Here is a 21,311-nt window from a genome sequence, read left to right on the forward strand (position 1 = left end):
ATCTTTTCAGGTGGCACACAATTTTGATTTATCCCATTACTGAAAATGTTTACTATCATCAGTTTAGGTGGAGTTTTGTAGGCTCTTCCACCATAAATTATTCTTTTCTACTAATACGCCAGCGCCCACGTGTACTGCTTGCAGATCTGGAATCATATGAAGTCATTGGACACCTCTGCGCCTTTGCTCAGCCTTGTCTTTCTACCTAAAACGACCCTTTTCTCTCCCCATAATCCCCACACTCGTTTTGGAACCAACGTCTGTAGCTTGTGGGTACGTAAAGGCCTAATTACATTCACCCCCCCTCCCCAAAGGCCAACAGGTCATAAGTCGTCTTCGGACGCCTTATCCTGAGAAGCCCTCACTCTTCTCCGCATTACTGTGTGGTCCCCTTTCTGTCACTCACTAGCATCTTGCTCTCCACCTTTGTCGCTGCTCAAACGCAAATTCTCCCGCACTCGTTCCGCGACGCCTGTCTCAGGGCCGTACCGGCGCAGCACACCCGCCTTTGCCTGCAGTCCGCAGTGCGCATGCCCGACACCTCCCGGCCCGCCCCAGGCGCGCTCGCTCCCCTCGTCGGTCCACCGCTCAGTTACTCCGCCCCCAACCCGCGCCGCACAGTCTGAACACACAAACCAATCTCAGGTCCCACTGTGGGGCGCGGGTCCACTCCCTCCCACTTCCAACGAGACTTCCGCCGGCCGTAAAGCTCGGCGCCAACTGCTGCAAAGCGCCTTGCGACAGAGCCCGGGGCCGAACTACAGCCGGTAACCGCCCCCGCGTTAAACAGTAGGCTATCAGGAGCCGAGGAAGGCGGCCGCTCTTGTGTTTGACTTCCGCGCTCGGCCTGCGTTTCCCGGAGGTGGCTCGGAGCCGCCGCGGCCAGGAGGGGAGGGCCCGCGCCGGCGCCTCCCGGCCGCCATCATCCCGGCGTGCACCGCGGCGGCGGGCCGAGCCGGCCGCCATGTTGCGATAGTTTGTTGTTTTCTTCCTGAAGAGGAGCAGGCCGTAGGGCCAGCACCCCGCCGGCCGCGCAGCCATCCGCCCCCAGGCCCGGCCGGCTGCCTCCCGTGTCTCGTCCCCCGCCGTGCGTCTCCAGGCCCCGGCTGGCCCGGCGGCCCCCACAGCTGGCTTGGTGGGGCGAGGCTGAAGGCCGGGCCCAGCGAGCACTATGGCGGCCGCCCTGGGAGCGGGCGGAGGAACCGGCGCTGGAGGTAAGTGAGCGGCCCCGCGAGGGAGGCGGCGGCGGGGGGGCAGCGGGCCGCTCCTGGCCGTCTTTGTGCCCTCGTGTCCCTGCCTTCACGGCGGTGAGGCCTCAGGCTCACCTGAGGCGGCGGGCGGCCTGCGCGGGGGCGGGGTGACAGCGCCCGCCCCCGGGCCCTTTGGGGGAGGGTCGCGGCCCAGGGGGTGTTGTCCTGTCGGGCTCCGGGTGGTTGGCAGCCCCGCACTAGACCCGGCTAAGACTCATCTACATGAGGGGATGTGTTTGTGCGGAGTTTCGGAGAGCAAGGAGTCTGAAAAAATAACCTCCCCGGGCTGGTCTCATTTTCCATGAACTCCTTAGTGGTCTGATACCGACCCGAGCTTCGTGATCAGCATCCTAAGAGATAGAGACGGGGCCGAAAAGGGTCAGGTACTGATGGAATTCTTCTGGGTAGTTTCTCTTGTTTTCCTAGCGTAGATGAGTTCGATAGGGGACCTAACTCAAAACAGATTTCAGGTCAAATCACTTTCTGGTTGAAATCACATTTTGTTGATTGAGGTTTTTTTTTTTTTTTTTTTAACGTGAGAAAAACACTTGAAAGTGACTTTTACGATAGTTCGAAAACTTTGATAAAGGAGACCCTTAACTGGTAAAGGATGAACAACAGCAGTGTTTGGGCTTAGTTCTCATTATTGAAACCATCCTACTGCGTGTTCTTTAGGAATGCTTATTTATGAGTACATTGCAATGATCCTGTCTAGGTCTAAGTATTTTGGTCTAAGTATTGAAGCGCTCATATGGAAAAACCCACAGAGACCAAATGCAAGAAATGTCACTTCTGGTAGTATGATTCGGTGTATGCCATTTTTCTGTCACGTGATTTTTTTCCTGAGGCTTTCTAGTTAAATTTTGAAAATACTTGGTTTACCTTCCTTACTTGGTTACTTTCTGGGGTTCAAAATCATGGTTCTGTATCATTTTCAAAGTGTAGTCTGGGAACTCCTGGGTCAGAAGTGTTTCCGTTAATAGTACTAGTGTCACTTGTATGTTTTGCTCTCTCATTGGAGCATCGTGGAGTTTTCCAAAGGCTGCGTGACAGGTGAAGGCATCGTTGTACAGGTGGCCAGTGGAATGTGTGCTTGCATAGCTTTTTGAGTTACTCATTTTTAATTTCGAAAATAGCAAATGTCAGTGAGTGTAATTCACACAAACAAAAACTTTTTGGTGTCTTCAATAAATTTGAGTCCAGAAAGTTTTTTGAGAATGGCTATTTTAGAGGATTAAGTAGGTTTTGTCCTTGATGATTTGGAGTTTTTCCTTCCATTTTGTCACAGGTGCCTGGTTTCCCATTGCTTTTAGACTAAAGGCAAACTCCTTACCAAGACTTGTGAGTTCTGCGTGACTCGGTCCCCCAGCCTCCCCAGGCTCTTGGGTCAGCCTGCTTCCCTCCAGGAGGACCGCCCCTGCCCTCGCTCTGGCTCTTCATCCCCCAGGCCTCAGGCTCCTTGGGAGGCCTTCCTTGAGCGTTCTTTCTTCTGTCTCAGATATGTTCATCTCGCTTGTGTGCCTCCCTCACCTAAATTCTGTGGCACTCTTCTTTCTTCAGAGCATTTATCTGAGTCTGTGATTTTATTTGGTTATTTATTTACTTTTTTAAAATCTCCCTTCCCCAGGAGCCTGTAAGCCCCTTGAGGACAGGAATGCTGCCTGTTTTACCTGCCGTTTATTCCAAGTTCCCGGCATGTAGTGTATGTTCAGCAAACACTTGATTAAAGAATAAAGTATTTTCTTTATGAATCCCTTTGCACCCTTTTCTGTGCATATGTAAGTTGCACATTTACAGCTGTGTGGCTTTTTATGGTATGAATGGAATCACGTAGTGCACCCCAGTTTGCTTTGTTCACTTAGTAGTAGGTCTTGGTGATCTCTCCTGTGTTAGTAGGTGAGAGTTACATGGATCCACCATTTATTGATTAACCATTTTTGTATTGAGGGGCATTTCAGTTATGTGTCCTTTTCCACTGCTGTGGAAAATTCTGCACTAAACGTCTGCAGACACATCTTGGTGTGCTTAAGCAGATATTTCTGGAGGACTGATAACTCTAGAAGTGGGGATACCGTGTTGTAGGCTACATATATTAAAAACTTTTTGTGTGTGTGTGTTTTTTTGTTTTTCAGCCTTGCCTCTCGGCACGTGGGATCTTAGTTCCCCGATTAGGGATTGAACTGATCAGGGATTGAACCCGGGTCCACACCAGTGAAAGCCCGGAATCCTAACCACTAGGCCACCAGGGAACTACCGCTCCCACCCAAGTTTTTTTTTTATTGAAGTGTAGTTGATTTACAAAGTTGTGTTAGTTTCAAGTGTAGAGCAGAGTGATTCGTTTATATATATTTACACGTATATATATTTTCTTTTTCAGATTTTTTTTTTTGTCATTTGCTTTCATAAATTTTTTTTGTAATGGTGTCTCCATGCTAAGAGTTCCTCTGTGCTTTTAATACCTTATGCTTCTGTACTTTTTTATGTTTAGCTTTTATTGCATATGGAATTTTATTTTGGGTGTGGTTTGAATTTGGGGCTTCTAACAGTTCTAATATGATTTATTGAATTCTCTATCTTTTCCAACTTTAGAACATATTAAATTCTCATTCATAGTTTTAAAAAATTACTGCTCCATGGTGTGTGTCTATATATATTATAGCATGTTTTTCAGAAATTTCGATGAGCTCTGCATTTAAAAAAAAATAAACTTCAGAATCATCACATTCTATAAAGAATTCTGCTGAAATTCTTACTGGGATTGCATTGAATTTATTAATATAACTTCGGGATGATGGTTACTTTTACAATATGGGTTCTTTCATTCAGCAACAAGAATGTCTTGCTGTCAAGCTCTTTTTTGCCCGTCAGTTATCTACCAGATTTCTGAGTACCTGCTCTGTGCTGGGCACTGATCTAAGAGGTTGGGATACATAAATATTGGAATAGAAGAGATTGCAGATACGAAGAAAATTTTACTTAAGGTAAGTTCCATAGGAGAAGGGATCTCTGTCTTCTATGGAACTTACCCTTAGTAAAATTTTCTTTATATAGTTTTCATACATTTCTTGTTAGCTTTATTCCTAGATATTTTGTATTTGTTGTTGTTGTGGATGGTATAGTTTTTCATCCTATTATATTCTGGAATTTGTTGCTGATCTACTATAGAAAAACTTTTTTTTGCTTATTGTGTATAACTGGCTTATTGGAATCTTGTTTTAAGAGTTTGGTGCTTTAGATTTTCTAGTCAGACTGTCATATCTGCAGTCTCTTCTATTTCAGTATTTATGTCTCATTTCTTTTTCTTGTACTTCTCGTTCTAGAACCATTCCATGTCAAGTCCTCCAATATAATGTTGGGTAGTAGGGGTGATGACAGGCATCCTTGTCTTGTCATCCTGTCATGAGTTCAATGAGCGTTCTTTTAATGTTTTACCAGTGAGTATAGTGTTTGCTGTAGTTTTCTGGTAGTTACTGTTTGTTTAGCTCAGAAAGCTTATTTTTTGAGTTGGGGTTTTAATTTTATCAAAGCCTTTTCTGTACCATTGAGGTGATCATGAGGCCCCTTCTTTAATATCTTACTGTGATGTATTGATAGATTTCCAATGCTGAATCAACCATGCAATCTTGTGTTCAGAACCTTCTGGCTCTGTAAGTCCTTTTCAGTGTTTTGTTGCTTTTCATTTTAGGGTTTATCTGTGATCATAAGAGAGATAGGCTTATAGTTTTGTATTTGTGTGTGCACATGGTGCTATCCTGTTTTTTGTAAGATAGGCTGACTTCCTAGAATGAGTTGTGAGATTTTCTGGACATTGTAAAAATCTCTTTATTAAATGTCAGAAGAGCTGTTGTCTGCAAAGCCATTTGGATCTCTTGCCTGTTTATTTTTCAGTTTCTTCTGATATTATTGGTCTATTTAGCTTTTTTAAATCCATGGGTCAATTTTGATAAATTTTTCTGGGAAAATTATTCTTTATGTTTATATTTTCAAATGAACAAATACGGAGTTAAAGGCTTCAGTTTCCTAAGAGTGGGTGTGTTGAAGGTAGGTAAATTTTTGAGACCCATGCATGTCTGAATAAATTCTTACTTTATTTTCATACTTGATTGATGATTTGGTAGGGTCTTGAACTCTAGATTTGACTTAGATTCATTTTCCTTAGATTTTTGGTGGTACTGCTGTGTTGTTTTCTGGCTTCCAGTTCTGCTCTTGAGAAGTCTGATGACATTCTGATTCCCTATCATTTGTATGTGACCCTTTTTGTCTTCCTGGAAGGTTTTAACAGTTCCTCCTTATTATAAGATTCATTAGCATAGGTCTTTTTCTATTTCTTGTGCTGCATTTGGTGGATACCTTAGTCTGGAAATATGCATCCTTCAGTTCTGGGAAATTTTCTTATGGTACTGTTTTTCTCCTTTCAGTTCCTCTGTCTCACTTTCTGAAATTCTTATTATTGGATTTTGATACTTCATTTGTGTACAGAAGATAAGCATGATGAGGCAGTTCATTAAGATTCTTTTGGAAGGATAGATATTTTGGTAGTTCATAGAGTCCGATAAAGGAGTTGGACAGCTAAGACTGCAGAACAACGGAAGTCAGGGCGGTGTGGGCCTTGGGCGGGCTTGCAGCTGCTGATGGGGCTTCTCCAGCTAGGCTCTGTGGCTGCCACTTCCTCGTCACTTACTCTTCTTATAGACACAGGAATTTTGTTCCTGTTTGGCCAGGTGCTGTTCACCTTTAGCTGATTTAGCTACAGCAAAATGTGGGTCCACTGTTCTAGATCTTTTGATATTTTTATTTTTTTTGGAAGAAGCTGTAACTCCGGTACTTATATATAATTATATTTTTAAAATATTGGCAACCAAGTTGATTAAAAAAAGAACATAATTCAAAGAGAGTGTGTGTCTTCTAGGCCAGCAGATTGCATCGTGTGCTCTAGAGTGATTCTGCCTTCGTGATTTTGTAGGTTCCATGAATTAGTGGTCTTCCTCCCTAAGCATTCAGGAAGTTATGGTTACCCTTTACTATTTTTACGTAGGAGATCAGGGTTTGTTACTGCAGCTGCTTCCTGAATAAATTCAAGAGCGTTGTACTTCGTGTTTGGTAGACCAGAGTTTAAATCTGATTTTGCTGTTAACTAACTTTGATTAGTCTTACTTTTCACATCTGTAAAAGGAGAATTTGGGGATGGATTAAATGAGAAAACAAATATGAAAATGCTAGCTTGTTGAAGTAAAATGAAACCTCTCTTCAGCTCTTCGGTAGTGCTAGGCTTAGTTGAGTTTTATCAGTCTTGTTTTAGTCAGGACAGAGGCCATGCCTTGCATTCCAAGTATGAAGGGTTTTAACACAGGAATTAGAGGCTTGTACAATCCTTGGAAAGGCTGGGGGTGTATGGTCAGGAAAACTTAGTCTGATTATCTGATACTGATGGTTGGGAGCTTGCCCGGAAGCCCTTGTAACCGAAGACTGTTGCGGAGGCTCCAGTGGACTGTCTCAAGTCTGCAGTACTGGAGGTGTTGACTTCCGATGGTATCGAGTCTCAAGAAGCTCCCACTGACCGTCACAGCACCTACAAGCCCGGATGCCACACATGGTTTTCAAGAGCACATTCTGACCCCTGAGAACCTCCCATCTGCAGTGTGTGTGTCCGTCCGTCATCTGTCCTGCCTCTGCCTCATCAGAGTAACTGATGATAATTGTGACTCAAAGCTCCTGTGACTGCCTTACCTTGCATACTCTAACTCAGAGCCACACGGGGAAGGAGGCTCTACTCCTCCCATTCCCTGCACCATTGCATAGAGCGGTGGGGACCACAGTCTCAGCAGAGCTGTTACTTCTGTCTGTGGAAGGAAAGACAGATGGGTAGAAGGAAATTGTTCCTTTCTTTGACATTTCTTCCCTTACACTTCACCAATTTAGCAACTAATCTTTAGCAATTGAGAAGGTTTCACTTTTTAAAAAGAAGGTGTGGATTCTTGGGAAAAGAAATGGGGTGTCATTTTCTCTAGATTCTAAGTCATGATGGGAACATTCAGTTGGCTGAGCTCTGACTTCTTGTCCTCTCCCAGCCTGCCCGGGCCAGTAGAGAACTCAAGGGTCTAGCTTTTATGGCTTCCGTAATTGGGAGGCAGAGCCCTGCTCTGTCTTCCTTCAGGACTCATACTGTGATTAATTTCCAACACAGGAAGAGGAAATTCAGTTGTAAGACCCGCAAAACAAATTGTCAGTGTGCACTGCACTTCATAAGCGAAATACAAAGTTCACTTTAGGGAAACCTCTCCAGGGTCTCATGAAAGTAAGAGAGTTTTAGAACAAGACTACAAATAATTTTTTCAAGTACATGTAGGGGTGCTTTCTGAAAATTTTGCTTGGTTACTCAAAATTTGGTAGTTATACTATAGGGCAAAGATGCTCACTTTGAATGTTCTTAAATATTAGTCCAATTCCTTCCTCTAGTTGCTGTTTAAATAAAGGGTCTGGATTTCCTCACTTATAAAATACAGAATTTTGACTCTGTTAGTGATTCAGAATATCAGCATGTATACATGAGAATGTTGTTGAGGCGAAAGAAAGAAGGTTAGAACCTTTGGACTAGAGCGAAGATTGGCAAACTTCGTAAAGGGCCAAATGGTAAATATTTTAGGCTCTGCAGATCACAGGGCTTCTCTTGCAGTCCTCTGCTGTGCCTTGTAGCTTGAAAGACCTATAGAGAATATGTAACTGAATTAGCATACAGTGTTCCAATAAAAGCTTATTTACATAAGTCAGGCAGTAGCCAAATTTGGACAAAAAGAGGTGGCAGACCCTGCGTGGCCTGTGGACTGTAGTTTGCTGACCCTTGGACTAGACAGTTGCTAGAATCCTGTACCAAGCTAATATTCTATAAAATTTCTAATCTAAGCTCCAGGTTCCTGGAAAGGATGAGGAAATAAGAATGATAAGTAAAAGAGTTGGGTTCGTTATAGATATCTAATTGCTGTGTAATTGAAGATTGTAAAAATTCCAGTAGCTGTTTTTAAGTCTTGCAGATGAGGAAAGTTGATTCCCTTAATAACATAGCATGTCTGGTATAATGTTTTGCCTTAGAAGGAGAGTTTCTAGGTAAAGGCATTGACCACTCTTGTCCTGCTGAGTTAATCTTCCCCTTGGTCTTCAGGGATGTGCTGTTCTTCCTTTAAAACTCTGGATTAGTGTGGACATGTTTTGTTCTCTTCGTTCTGCTCAGTATGACAGATATAAACTAGAACTTTAGAAAAAAAAGGATTTGTTTGTATTCTAAAGGGAGAACAGAAGGAAAGTGATGCAGAAAATGTAAGAAGAATAAAAATAGGCATACAGAGTTCTTGTCTTAGTTTGTTTCTTAGGATTTTGAGTTAGAGTTCTTTTCATATCCATTTTTACATTCCATATTCTAGGTGGAAAGAAAGTATGTTTTTGTTTTCTGCTTTATCAGGTGTGGTTTTTCCTTTGCTTAATGTGGTTTTGTCCAAGCACAAGGTTACCCACATTTACAACCTTCTGTGTCTCCTTTTGGGAATTCTAGTTATTTTCCACTTCCTTTAGGTATTTAGTTTCTCTCGGCAGTGTTTCATAGTTCTTAATTTATAGGTCTTTCACAAATTTTATTATGATTATCCCTAGTATGTATTTCATATTTTTAAGCTAGTGCAAGGATTTTTAAAATTTCCAACTGCTCATTCCTTGTATGTAGAAAAACTATTGATTTTTTAAATATTGTTCTTATATTCTGTGACCTTATTTCATTCACGGAATAGTTTCAGTACCTTTTTTTCATAGATTCCATATGATTTTCTCCATAGTTGATCATGTTTGCTGTGAATGATGACAGTTTTACTTCTTCCTTTTCTATCTGAATTCCTTTTATTTCTTTTTCTTGTCTGGTTGCACTAGGTAGAACTTCCATTACAGTGCCGAATTGCAGAGTAATGGAAGCCCAATCCCAGTCTTGTTCCTGATTCCAGATGAAAGCACTGAGTCTTTGCCTTTACCTGTGATGTTTGCTATAGGTTTTTCTTACAGATGCCCTTTGATCAGGTTAGGGAAATACCATTCTATACTTAAATTTGTTGAGAGTTTGTATAAGGAATGTGGATATTGGGTTTTTTAAAAAAATAAATTTATGTATTTATGTATGTATTTATTTTTGGCTGCGTTGGGTCTTTGTTGCTGCACGCGGGCTTTCTCTGGTTGTGGTGAGCAGGGGCTACTCTTCGTTGTGGTGTGCGGGCTTCTCATTGCGGTAGCTTCTCTTGTTGTAGAGCGCAGGCTCTAGGCGCGCAGGCTTCAGTAATTGTGACACGTGGTCTCTAGAGCGCAGGCTCAGTAGTTGTGGCGCACGGGCTTAGTTGCTCTGTGGCATGTGGGATTTTCCCGGACCAGGTCTTGAACCCGTGTCCCCTGCATTGGCAGACGGATTCTTAACCACTGTGCCACTAGGGAAATCCCAGATACTGGGTTTTGATTAATGCTTTTTCTCCTTATATTGAGATGATAATTGGGTTTTCTACTTTTAGTTTGTTATTATGACACATTACATTGATTTTTTAAAAGTATTGATTTTTGGATGTTAAACAAACCGTTCATTCCTGGGATAAACCCATGTGGTCATAATGTGTATTATCCTTTTAATGTATTATTGAGTCCTATATGCTGATTTTTTAAAAATAATTTTTGCATGTATGGTCATGAGGAATAATGGTCAAATTTTTTTTCTTTTAATATCTTTGTTTAGTTTTATAGTGGCCTCAGGAATGAATTTGAAAGTGTTTTACTAGTCTGTTTCATGTATCTCTGCTGTAATCTTTTTTTATTCAATGGACACAGTTTTCTCTTTTAAATACTTATTTTATTTTTTATTTGTTTATTTTTGCTGCACCAGGTCTTAGTTGTGGCATGCGGGCCTCTTTTTTTTTAAATAAATAAATTGGTTGATTGACTGATTGATTGCTGTGTTGGGTCTTCGTTGCTGTGCGCGGGCTTTCTCTGGTTGCAATGAGTGTGGTCTACTCTTCATTGCGGCCCGTGGGCTTCTCATTGCGGTGGCTTCTCTTGGTGCGGAGCATGGGCTCCAGGTGCAGGGGCTTCAGTAGTTGCGGCACGCGGGCTCAGTAGTTGTGGCTCGTGGGCTCTTTAGTTGTGGTGTGCAGGCTTAGCTGCTCTGTGGATGGAATGTGGGATCTTCCCGGACCAGGTCTTGAACCCATGTCCCCTGCATTGGCAGGCAGATTCTTTTTTTTTTTTTTTTTTTTTTTTATTGTGGTATGCGGGCCTCTCACTGTTGTGGCCTCTCCCGCTGCGAAGCACAGGCTCCAGATGCGCAGGCTCAGCGGCCATGGCTCACGGGCCCGGCCGCTCCACGGCATGTGGGATCTTCCTGGACCGGGGCATGAACCCGTGTCCCCTGCATCAGCAGGTGGACTCTCAACCACTGCGCCACCAGGAACCCCGGGCAGGCGGATTCTTAACCACCGTGCCACCAGGGAAGTCCACATGCGGGCTTCTTAGTTGCCACACTCGGACTTCTTAGTTGTGGCATGTGGACTCTTAGTTGTGGCATGCATGTGGGATCTGGTCCCCAGACCAGGGATCAAACCCGGGCCTCCTGCATTGGGAGCGTGAAGTCTTACCCACTGGATCACAAGGGAAGTCCCTCTGTTCTAATCTTTATCATTTACTTCCTTTTGCTATCTTTTGGTTTAATTTCCTTTTCTTTCTCCAGTTCCTCAAGATTTAAATTAAGGTTGTTGATTTGAGACTTTTGTTCATTAGTGTAGGCAATTATAGCCATAAATTTTCCTCCAAGTACTGCTTTTGCTGCATCCCATAAACTTTGGTATGTTGTATTTTTGTGTTCATTTTTCTCAAAGTACATTCTTATTTCCCTGTTTCTTATTTCTTCTTTGACCTATGGGTTGATGAAGTGTACTGGTTAATTTCCATGTATTTGTGAATATTTCAGTTTTCCTTCTTCTGTTTATTTCTAGTTTTATTATACAGTTGACCCTTGAACAATATAGGGGTCAACTGCAACCCTCTATGCAGTTGAAAATCCACGCATAACTTTGCAACTGGCTTTCCATGTCCATGGTTCTGCATCTGTGGATTCAACCAAGCACGGATTGTGTAGTACTGTAGTACATATTTATTGAAAAAAAATACACACATAAGTGAAACCTATGCAGTTCAATCCGGTGTTGTTCAAGGGTCAACCATTCTTTAGTCAGGTTTGTATGCTTTGTATGATTTTGACCTTTTGAAGCTATTAATTAAGAATTGTTTTATGGCCTAACATATTCCAGAGAATGTTCCATGTACACCTGAGAAGAATGTATATTCTGCTGCTGAGTTGAGTGTCCTGTATTTATCTGTTAGGTCTAATATCCAGTATAATTTCATCTTTTTAAAGAAACAATAGTACTGTACCATTTATTTTTAAAACGAGCTTTGCAAAGTCTTAAATTTCTATTTAACTTCCAAATACTCTCATCTTGATTATGTCTGCAGAGACCTTGTTTCTAAATAAGGTCACATTCACAGGTGGGGGAATGGGGAGGTAGGACTTAAATGTGTCATTTTGGGGCACACAGTTCAATCAACTACAGAGTCAGTTAGCAACAAATTTCTTCTGTTTTTGTTTAGCTGTGAATGTCTTTTTTTCACCTTTATTTTGATAGTTTTGCTGGATATAGAATTCTTTGAGCACTTGGTATATGCCTCTGACCTCCATTGTTTCTGATGAGAATTAGCTGTTAATCTTACCGCATTTGTTAAGTGATGAGTTGTTTTCCTCTTGCTGCTGCTGAGGTTTTCTCTTTGTCTCTGAAACATTTTGACTATGATGTGTGTATTTGTAGATCTCTGTGTTTATTTTACTTTGAGTTTGTTGAACTTTTTGAATGTGTAGATTAATATTTACAAATAAATTCGAGAAGTTTTCAGCTATTACTTCTTCAGATATTTCTCCCTGCTTCTATTTCTCTTTTTCTCCTGTTACACATATATTTGTGTGCTTAATGGTATCTCACGTTTCTTTGAAGTTATGTTCATTTTTCTTCATTTTTTTCTTTCTGTTCTTTGGATTGGATAATCTCTGTTGATCTGTTTTCAAGTTTACCAGTTCTTTCTTTTTTGCCAGTTCAAATCTGTTGTTGAGCCCCTCTAGTGAATTTTTCATTTTAGCTATTTTTCAATTATAGAATTTCTTTTTGCTTCTTTTTTATAGTTACTGTTTATTCATACTGTTTATTTGGTGCAACGTTGTCATCATACCTTCCTTTAGTTCTTTAATCATGGTTTCATTTAGTTATTTGAGCATACTTTCAATGGCCAATTTGTCTGTTAAAGCTGACGTTCGTGGCGTGTGGGATCTTAGTTCCCTGACCAGGGATCAGACCCATGCCCCCTGCATTGGAAGTGCAGGTCCTTGACCACTGGACTGCCTGGGAAGTCCCTCACAGGCAGTTTCTGTTGCCTGCCTTTTTTCTGATGGGTTGTGGGTTGTACTTTCCTGTTTCTTTGCATGTCTTGTAATTTCTTGTTGGAAATCATTTTAGATAATATATTGTGTCATGTCTGAGTGCTGGTCTCCCCACTTCTCCACCCTGGGCCTGTTTTTACTTGCTTGCTTACCTTTTTGGTGACCAGCTAGGTTTTAAGTGAAGTCTGTTCCCGCCCCACACCCCACCCTGGGCAGTGTGAAGCTTCTGATGTCACTCCTCAAGGGGACAACAGCCTTGGGCATGCCCACAGGCACCCTGGGATGGTGGTGCTTTGGCTGGGCTCCTTCTGTCTTTTTCTCTGACCACACCTTCCACAGTGCCCTGGGCCATAATTTCCTTTACAGACTGACCAGTCAAATTCAGACTCCTTTGGTTGGATAGTGTCTGAGGTCAGTGATTGAGATCTGTTCTAAGTAAGTGAGGGCACTGGCCCCTGTCTCCTCATTTCTCTGGTCCACTAGGCATCCTGCAGTTCAGTCCTTATCTCCAGTGACTCTTATCTTTCTAATAATCTCTCTCCAAAACCTTCACTGTTTCTGAGAGTGCCTTTTGCTTAGGACTTTTTCTGTACTCTGTTCATAACGAAGTTAGTTCCTCTTAGAGAGTTTTGGAGCTCTGTTGTTACAAGGTTTGCTTTGCCCCTTGGGCTGACTCTGAGCCCCAGCTCTTGTGCTGTGGGTGGGGACAGTGATGTACTTGTCTCTTGGGTGACACCCTTGCTCTAGGAGCCGAGTGCCTGGGTGACAGCAGGGTGGGGGGCGGGTGCTGGCAGTAGCCCTGGATCTGCTTGCTTACCTCTAGGTATGAAACCCCCACCCCGTGAGCTGGGGCAGGGGTGATCTGGGCGCCGGTGGCGTCTGTACCACACTTGGGGCCTGGGTGAAAGAAGGGAACCCCTGCCTCCTTCTCACGCCCGGGGGTTAGCCTCAGCGCCAGGCAGGTTGCGCGTAGGGGGAGGAATGCTGAGGTGTGTGTTCTTGGCTGCACTGGTCTCGAGGGGATGGAGTTGATGCCTCACTGAGCTGCGAGGGGGAGGAGTGAGTGGGTCTGGGTTCAAAACCCACAGAATCCTGTAGCCGTTCTTACCAAATTTGAGTAGATTTCTTGAATGAGTGTTTTCCATTTAATGTATGCATTTAGAATCAGTTCCAGAGACATTAAATAGTCATTTCATTAAAAATAATTTTCACCAGTTTCTCAGAGAGTGGGTTGGTGGAGCTCCTCCTGATGTTATACTGGAAGCAGAATTCTCCAAGGATGCTAATTCTTTAATATCTCTCATTCGTCTTCTTCTTCTTTTTCTAAAGCACCTATTCTGCTTGGTAGTGTATGGTAGGAATTGATGTATTACCTTGCTAGAACTTTATTGGTTAATTTCTAGCCCCAGGCTGGAAAACTTCCTGGGGTTTTATGTTTATGTCATCTCGATCCCCTAGGTAGACTCTCTGGGGAGACGTATGCTGCTGCTTCTCAAGCCTCTTTGCTTGCATGTGTTCTAAGATGAAAAACTTAAATTCCAATTTTTTGATTTCCCTAATAATAAAAATAAATTTGAAAATGAGGTAGGAGATGTGGTGTATATGTGAAATATACACTCAGTGTGGAAAAAAATGTAAAATATCTTAATCTTTTCTGTATCGAGTACATGTTATAATGATGTTTTTGATACGCTAGGTTAAAATGTTGTTAACATTTAACCTGTTTAAATTTCGTCTTTATTTAAAAATTTTTTTTAATTCTTTTTTTAAAAATTGAAGTATAGTTGATTTACAATATTGTGTTAGTTTCAGGTGTACAGCAAAGTGATTCAGTTATTTTTTTTCAGGTTATATTCCATTATAGATTATTATAAGGTATTGAATATAATTCCCTGTGCTGTACAGTAAATCCTTTTTGCTTATGTATGGTAGTTTGTGTTTATTAATCCTGTACTCTTAATTTGTCCTTCCCTCCCTCCATCGCTGTCCCCTTTGGTAATCATAAGTTTGTTTTCTGTGTCCTTTTCTTTTCACTTTTTAAAATGTGAACAGTAGTAAAATTTAAAATTGTGTATGTAGCTTGTATTTCTATTGTTTGTTAATTCTCTACATTATCTCTACTGCCCTTAAATAGGGTCTTTGTTTTCCATGATTAATTTGGAAAAATGTAAAAATTTCAAAAAGTATTAGAAAAGCCTCTTTAATTTTTGCAAAGTCGGCAATTTTCCCCTTTTATATAGTTGTAGTAAAAAATATGTACTCAAAAACCATTGTTTTATAAAGAAAACAGTTTTAATTAAATTTATGATTTTAAAAAAACTATTCTGTCAGTTTTCATGCCTAATAGTGTTTAGTAAGTTGATTTTCTTTAGGTAGATATGTGCTTTAAAATTTTTTAGTTATTAAAAATGGCTAAAGCATTTATAATTGTTGTATATGAAATTTTAGTATTTTAAAATGTCGTGTCAGGAATCCTTAAATGAAACAAGTTGTTTCAGTATTTGAATGTGTGTCTGTTTTAATTTAGTAAGACTGACTTTCGTGGCCTCTCGCTCACAGATGATGACTTTGACCAGTTTGATAAGCCTGGTGCAGAGCGGTCCTGGAGGAGAAGAGCTGCAGACGAGGACTGGGACAGGTGCGGAAACCCCTGGTTACGTGCAGGATCCATGCTGATTTATCTCCTGTCGCTAGGCCACACAGAGATCTTTACTGAGCAGTGTGTTAGCTAGTGATGCTCTTTCCTGGGTAGGCTGGTCCTTACTGGGCTAAAGTAGGGCAGGGGTGAGCACTCCAGTGGAAGGCTTTGTAGTGGGCTTCTACCCCAGGCGTGTGCTGTCTCAGGGCTGCCAGCGGAGCACGGGGGGTCTTATCTCTCTGTTTTTATACAGTGATGGTATTGACTTGGTGGGCACCCAGAGCTATTACTGGAGTAATTGTATGCCTGCAACAACAATAGCAACAGAATTCCTCCACATCCTACATAATATTTGGCTAGACGTTAACATTTTTGCTATTTTAATTTGTGTAAAATGGTATCTCGTAGTTTAAATTTGGATTTCTCTGATAACTAGTGAAGATGGAAATCTCTCTTTAGGAATACACACACACACACACACACACACACACACACACACACTCTATTAAAAATGTTGACAGTTATGATAGATGTCAGTTCCATGGAGTGATTACTTCTGGGAAGGCGCTCTAGTATGGGTTAGAGGGATGTGCACTGGAGAAGTACACAGAGGCCTTCATTTGAGTTGGAGGAGTTCTCAAATGATGACTATTCATTACATATTTCTTACCATCTTAAATACTGTGTTGAAAATGTGAACATTACCTTGGAGTTGCAGTCAGAAAGTTTGATAATGAAGGTCAGTAGATGTGAATAAGGAACAACAATGATATACTGCTGTGAAAAGAATACCTGGTTGCTGTTTGAAAACTGTGATGTCCCAGAAGTTTTACTGAAAAATCTACATTAAAAACTGTGTAATTCTTATAGTCTACATAAAGTTGATTACCCTCAATGACTCTTAAGGTAGTCCATAAAAAAGTAAGAGCTTAGAGCAAAGTTTTCTGTATAAGCAGTGGTCCTATTGGGAAGTACTGATAACTAGTTTTATTTAAAAGACTGTGATGGGGAGCTGAGTCAAATCTTGTGTATTTTCATAGTTTACTCATCATTTGGACTTTCTGTTCTGTTAGTCATCTGGTAGTATTTATGTCTTTTTCTTTTGGGTTGTTTGTCTTTTCCTTATTGATTTTAGGGATTCTTTATACTTTCTGAAATTTGTTTTTTTGCGCTTAGAGATACCTCCTTCCAGTCTGTGGCATGTATTGTCTTAAACTTAATAGTCTTCAAGTAGGTTTTTTTTTTTTTTTTTTTTTTTTTTAATTTTTTTTTTTATTTTTTATTGCTGTACGTGGGCCTCTCACTGCTGCGGCCTCTCCCGTTGCGGAGCACAGGCTCTGGACGCGCAGGCCCAGCGGCCATGGCTCACGGGCCCAGCCGCTCCGCGGCATGTGGGATCTTCGCGGACCGGGGCACGAACCCGTGTACCCTGCCTCGGCAGGCAGATTCTCAACCACTACGCCACCAGGGAAGCCCCAAGTAGGTTTTTATAAATATCATTATAATCTTTTCCTGTATGGTTTTTGTTTATTTTTTTAAATTAAAATATGAAAAATGTATTTGGAAATCATTTTCAGACTTATGGGAAAGTTGCAAGAAAAAGCCAGGAATTCTTATAAGCCCTTCTTTCAGACTCATAGTTGCTTTTTGTCATATTCCTGTTATTCTCTCCCTCTTTACATGCTCACACACACACACACATAGAACATTTTTCTTTCCTGCACCATTTGACAGTAGTTTGCAGTAGTTTGTATCATGCCATTTTCTTCTGAATCTACATTGGTTATCCAAGGTTTGTCAGTTGTCCCAGTAATGTGCTTTCTAGCCAAAAATGAGTTTCTTTTCCTCCTCTTTGTTCATCTGGAAGAATTCTGTCTTTAAAGACTTCTGTAAAGGCTTCTATAAAGGCTTTGTCTTTAATGACTTGACATTTTGAAGAGGACACGCTGTTTATCTTGTAGCAGCCCTCAAGTGTGGTTTTGCTAGTGTCTCCTCAAGCCTAGATTCAGGTTGTGCATTTGGTAAGTAAGGTGCGCTCTTTGGTGACACTGTGGCCTTCCTGAGGCCACCTCTTCAGGAGACATGTGATGTCAGTCAAGCTGCTTTCTGCCTTTTGTCCTCAAGAAATTCTTCCCTACCCTGTATTCTGTATGTTCCTATGAAAGTTTTAAAGTGTTTTTTGGTCTCCCTCCCTCCCTCCTTTTCTTCCTTCGTTCTGTCCTTCCTCCTGAAATTGATTAAATTGATTGATTTTTTTTTTTTACTTATTGAGAATTTCAGGTGTATATGAGAATAGTACAATGCAGGCGATATACCACCCTTCAGCTTCAGCAGTGTCAGTGGGAAGCACTCTTGTTTCATCTGTGATCTCTGTAACCCTCCTCACATCACAGACATAATTTCATCTGAAAATATATCAGATTGTATTTCTCTAAAAAATAAAGGATTTATGAATGTAGCCATAATAGTTATATCTAAAAAGAAGTCCCTTAATAGGAATGTCTTATTAATGTTCACATTTCCCTGACTGTCTCTTGTATATATAAGTATATTACAAATACACATACATATAATGTGGATATGTGTCCTTTTATAGTTTGACTTGGAGTCCAAATAAGATCCATATATCATAATTTATTGGTAGGTCTTTTAAGTATTGTTTCATCTGTAAGTTCTCTCCACAATTTTTGTTAGTTCCCTGCAGTTTTTGTTGAAGAAACAAGGGGTTTATCTTGGAGAATTTCTACTTTTGGTGATTGCATCTCCTGGAGTGTTTTTAGTATGTTCCTTCATCTTGCATTTTCTGTAAATTCATAGTTAGATCTGGAGGTTGATCAGATTCAGGTTTGAATTTGGGCAGGAGTAGGGGCTCTGCAGTGTCTTAGTTGGTGGTATGTTCCTCCATCAGGAGCTTCACAATATCTTGTTAACTTTTTGTGGTGTTACCAGCCATTAGATGATCCAAGTGGTGATATTCTCATTCTGTCATTTCTTCTTTTTCTGTTAGTTGTGGTAATTCTGTAAACTACTTGGTTCCTCTGAGGTACAGAATAAGTGCTTGATTCTTTACTTTTATTTACCAGTTTTCAAAAGAATGGGTCAGTTCCTTAGCATCCTCCAGAGGTGAGTTCTATTTTTGAATCATTTCAAATTCATAGATTTAAATACTGCATGTGTTTTTTTAATCCATTGTAGTTATTATTCTTATTAATGTTTGAATTGTCCCAGTATTTGTTCAGTGGGAATTTATTTTGGTTGTCATGACATTAGTTGGTCTTCTGCTATGAAGGAATTGGGTTTTGTTTGCAGTGAGACAGGGCTCTAGTTTTTCTTGTTCTTTCCAGTGTGACTAGCATTTGTCCCAGTGCCCTCTCTTCACTCATCTTCAGTGCATGTTTGCATATGAAGATTCTGTATCATATGTATTTCTTTATTTGATATTTTTAAAGCATAAAATAGCCTCTTCCACGTGCTGGATGGTAGAGGAGAAGTTTGAAAGTTTAGGAGAAGAGTGAGTCAGAAAACATACCAGTGTACGTCCTGGTAGGAAAGGGCATGTTGAGAAGGTCTCCACTGAAGGTCATTTGATGACGGGGATGTTTAGGGGCAGGGCTAAAGAAGCAGGTGTGACACTGGGGGAGCAGCCGCAGGCCTGCGGGGGAGGGCTGTCCGAGGGCCCAGCCAGGGCTGCGCTTGTGTGGGGTGGAACTGGAGCTGAGCAGGTGTGGGGGGGGCAGTCTCTGCTCCCGCTTTGTGACTTTCCGTTGGGACCTCCCATGGCCGAGCCCATCCAGAAGAAAGGCCGGGGGAACGGAGAGCCCGTGGGAGCCGTTCCCGGAGACCCCATCCAGGGCCTGGAGCCGGCACGGACCAGATGAGGGTGGCCTGGAGTAGGCAGGCACAGAGACAATGAGCTCACGTGCAGTCTTTGTTGTCACTTAGATTTCTCATTTTGAAAGGCTGCAGTCAGGTGACTGCCTGCAAAATACCTGTTTCCTGAAAAAGTCTTTTATTATAATTCTGTTTGTTAGTAAAAATGTACTTGCTCCCTAAGAGATCGTTGTCTCTCCTCTTTGATAAGAAATACCTGCCATAGAGGTTGTTCTTCCTCCAGTAGTGTTTCCTGGTGAAATCTTGTGGGAGCTCTGCAGGTGAGTGCAGGAAACCTCCTCGTGCTTTTGGTATTCCTTTCGCTTCCGAACAGTTACCGTTATTGTCCACGAGCATAACTGCTCACCCCTTTGAAAGGACTCGATTTGGACCATTCAGTCCCATTGGTTCATTGTTACTTTTGGTGACCCTTGGTGTAATTTTGGTAGTGTTTCGTAGTTTACAAGTTTCTTCCCTTTCGTGTACCTCTTTGTAAGGATCCAACTTTATGATAACAATAGATAGCTAACTACATTTAACTTTTGTGGGGTGTGTGCATAGTAGTTAGTATTTGGACTCTGGAGCCAGACTGTCTCAACTCATCTACTGGTTTCTGACTTGGAAGTAGGGTGACCTTGGGCCAGTTCTTTAACATCTTGGCGTCTTTGTTTTCACGTTGAAAAAAATGGAGAATGATGTAGGTGTCTGGTTGCTGGGGTTGTGTTATGTCAACAAAAGAGCGAGTATGTGTGAAACGCGTGGAGTGGTTCTTGGCATGTAGCACACTGAATGGGCGTTAGTGATTTCTTGAGCTATAATTTATGCATATTGTAGTCGCGTGCACTTAATCCTTCTGTCTCCCATCTTGCTTTCTTATTTCATGCTATTATTGCCTTTGTTAGTCACGGAAACAACTGTTCTCCACCTCTGTACACTCCACTCATTTACAACTGGTAAAGTTTTCATTTATCTTCTTTTAAAAAATGCTTTTGTTTAGAAAAAATAGGTGGTAGTCCAAGACTGATTTCTTATTTCCATATATTTGTCAGCAACAGATACTTCCTAGATTTTTGCTTGTATGATTACCAGCACCTGTTCATATTATGGTTTTAAGAGTTCTCCTCAATTAGTTTCCCTGGGGCAAATGGGATTACCTCCCCTTTTCAGTTATTTGGAGGGATGCTCCAGGGGGTGCTTGTCCTCAAAGGGGTGCTTGTATTTTTGGGGGGTTATCTGGAATCAGATTCTCAAATGCGCTTATTGTAAATATTGTGACTAGAAAGCACTTTTTCCTCGTCCATGGAAAATGATTGTAACACTGAAGATACAAAAATTGTATCTGAAAGATGATTAGGTGATTTGTGGATTGAAAATGTTGGAAGAAGTTATACATTAGTCTCTAATAACTGTTTTACTTATACAGGTCCATGAAAGATTTTTTTCCATGAGCTAAGTTCTCGTCCTGAATCTGTCTCTGCTGTGTGACCTTGGGCAAATCATTTAACCTTGTCCTTATTTCCTTTATCTATAAGATGGTGTACGATTTATGTAGGGTAACATAAAATAATGAAAGAGGTATTCAGTGCATGAATGAAATGACTTGTTGAGTTGTTTCTGGTTCTAAAAAGTAGTATATAGAATTTCTGTTGTAACTTCCTATGTGCATTCCAGGATATTCTGGCATTCTGCCCAGTAGCACACTAGAAGTAAACATGGGTTTTGGGTAAAATAGCACTCAAAACCTATAGAACTTATAGATATTTGTAACCAGAGCCCTTATTTGAAAAGTAGCAAATCATAATAAGAACATTGGTGCGGTTAAATCTCCATTGGCATTTGTACCTAGAATCATAGCCTAGTTGTGTTTCCTCCTTTCTAGATGTTGGTCCTTAGTCATCTGCTTTTAAAAGACGTAATTTAGTGGTAGCCATCTTCATCAGTTAGAGAAACATACAGTGGGAAATGTCTTCAGGTTTTTCATCTGGTAAGGGTTTCTGTTTTAATTATGAGAAAAACTCCTTCTGATTGCTTCAGAACATAAACATGCTGACAAAAA

At 41.2% G+C, this 21,311-nt stretch overlaps 1 protein-coding gene across 1 annotated transcript in view; it reads left to right on the forward strand.

Moving 5' to 3' along the window:
- The first annotated feature begins 964 nt into the window (after positions 1–964).
- Positions 965–21,311, forward strand: part of RBM33 (RNA binding motif protein 33) — a 112,935-nt gene continuing 92,588 nt past the window's right edge. Inside the window, exons 1-5 of the mRNA XM_065883633.1 lie at positions 965–969; positions 1,052–1,214; positions 1,565–1,633; positions 13,495–13,540; positions 15,307–15,385. Of these exons, the coding sequence (XP_065739705.1) occupies positions 965–969; positions 1,052–1,214; positions 1,565–1,633; positions 13,495–13,540; positions 15,307–15,385 (362 nt within the window). The remainder of the gene's footprint in view (positions 970–1,051; positions 1,215–1,564; positions 1,634–13,494; positions 13,541–15,306; positions 15,386–21,311) is intronic.

The sequence above is a fragment of the Phocoena phocoena genome, chromosome 9 (genome assembly GCF_963924675.1).
Source record: "Phocoena phocoena chromosome 9, mPhoPho1.1, whole genome shotgun sequence".
NCBI lineage: Eukaryota > Metazoa > Chordata > Mammalia > Artiodactyla > Phocoenidae > Phocoena > Phocoena phocoena.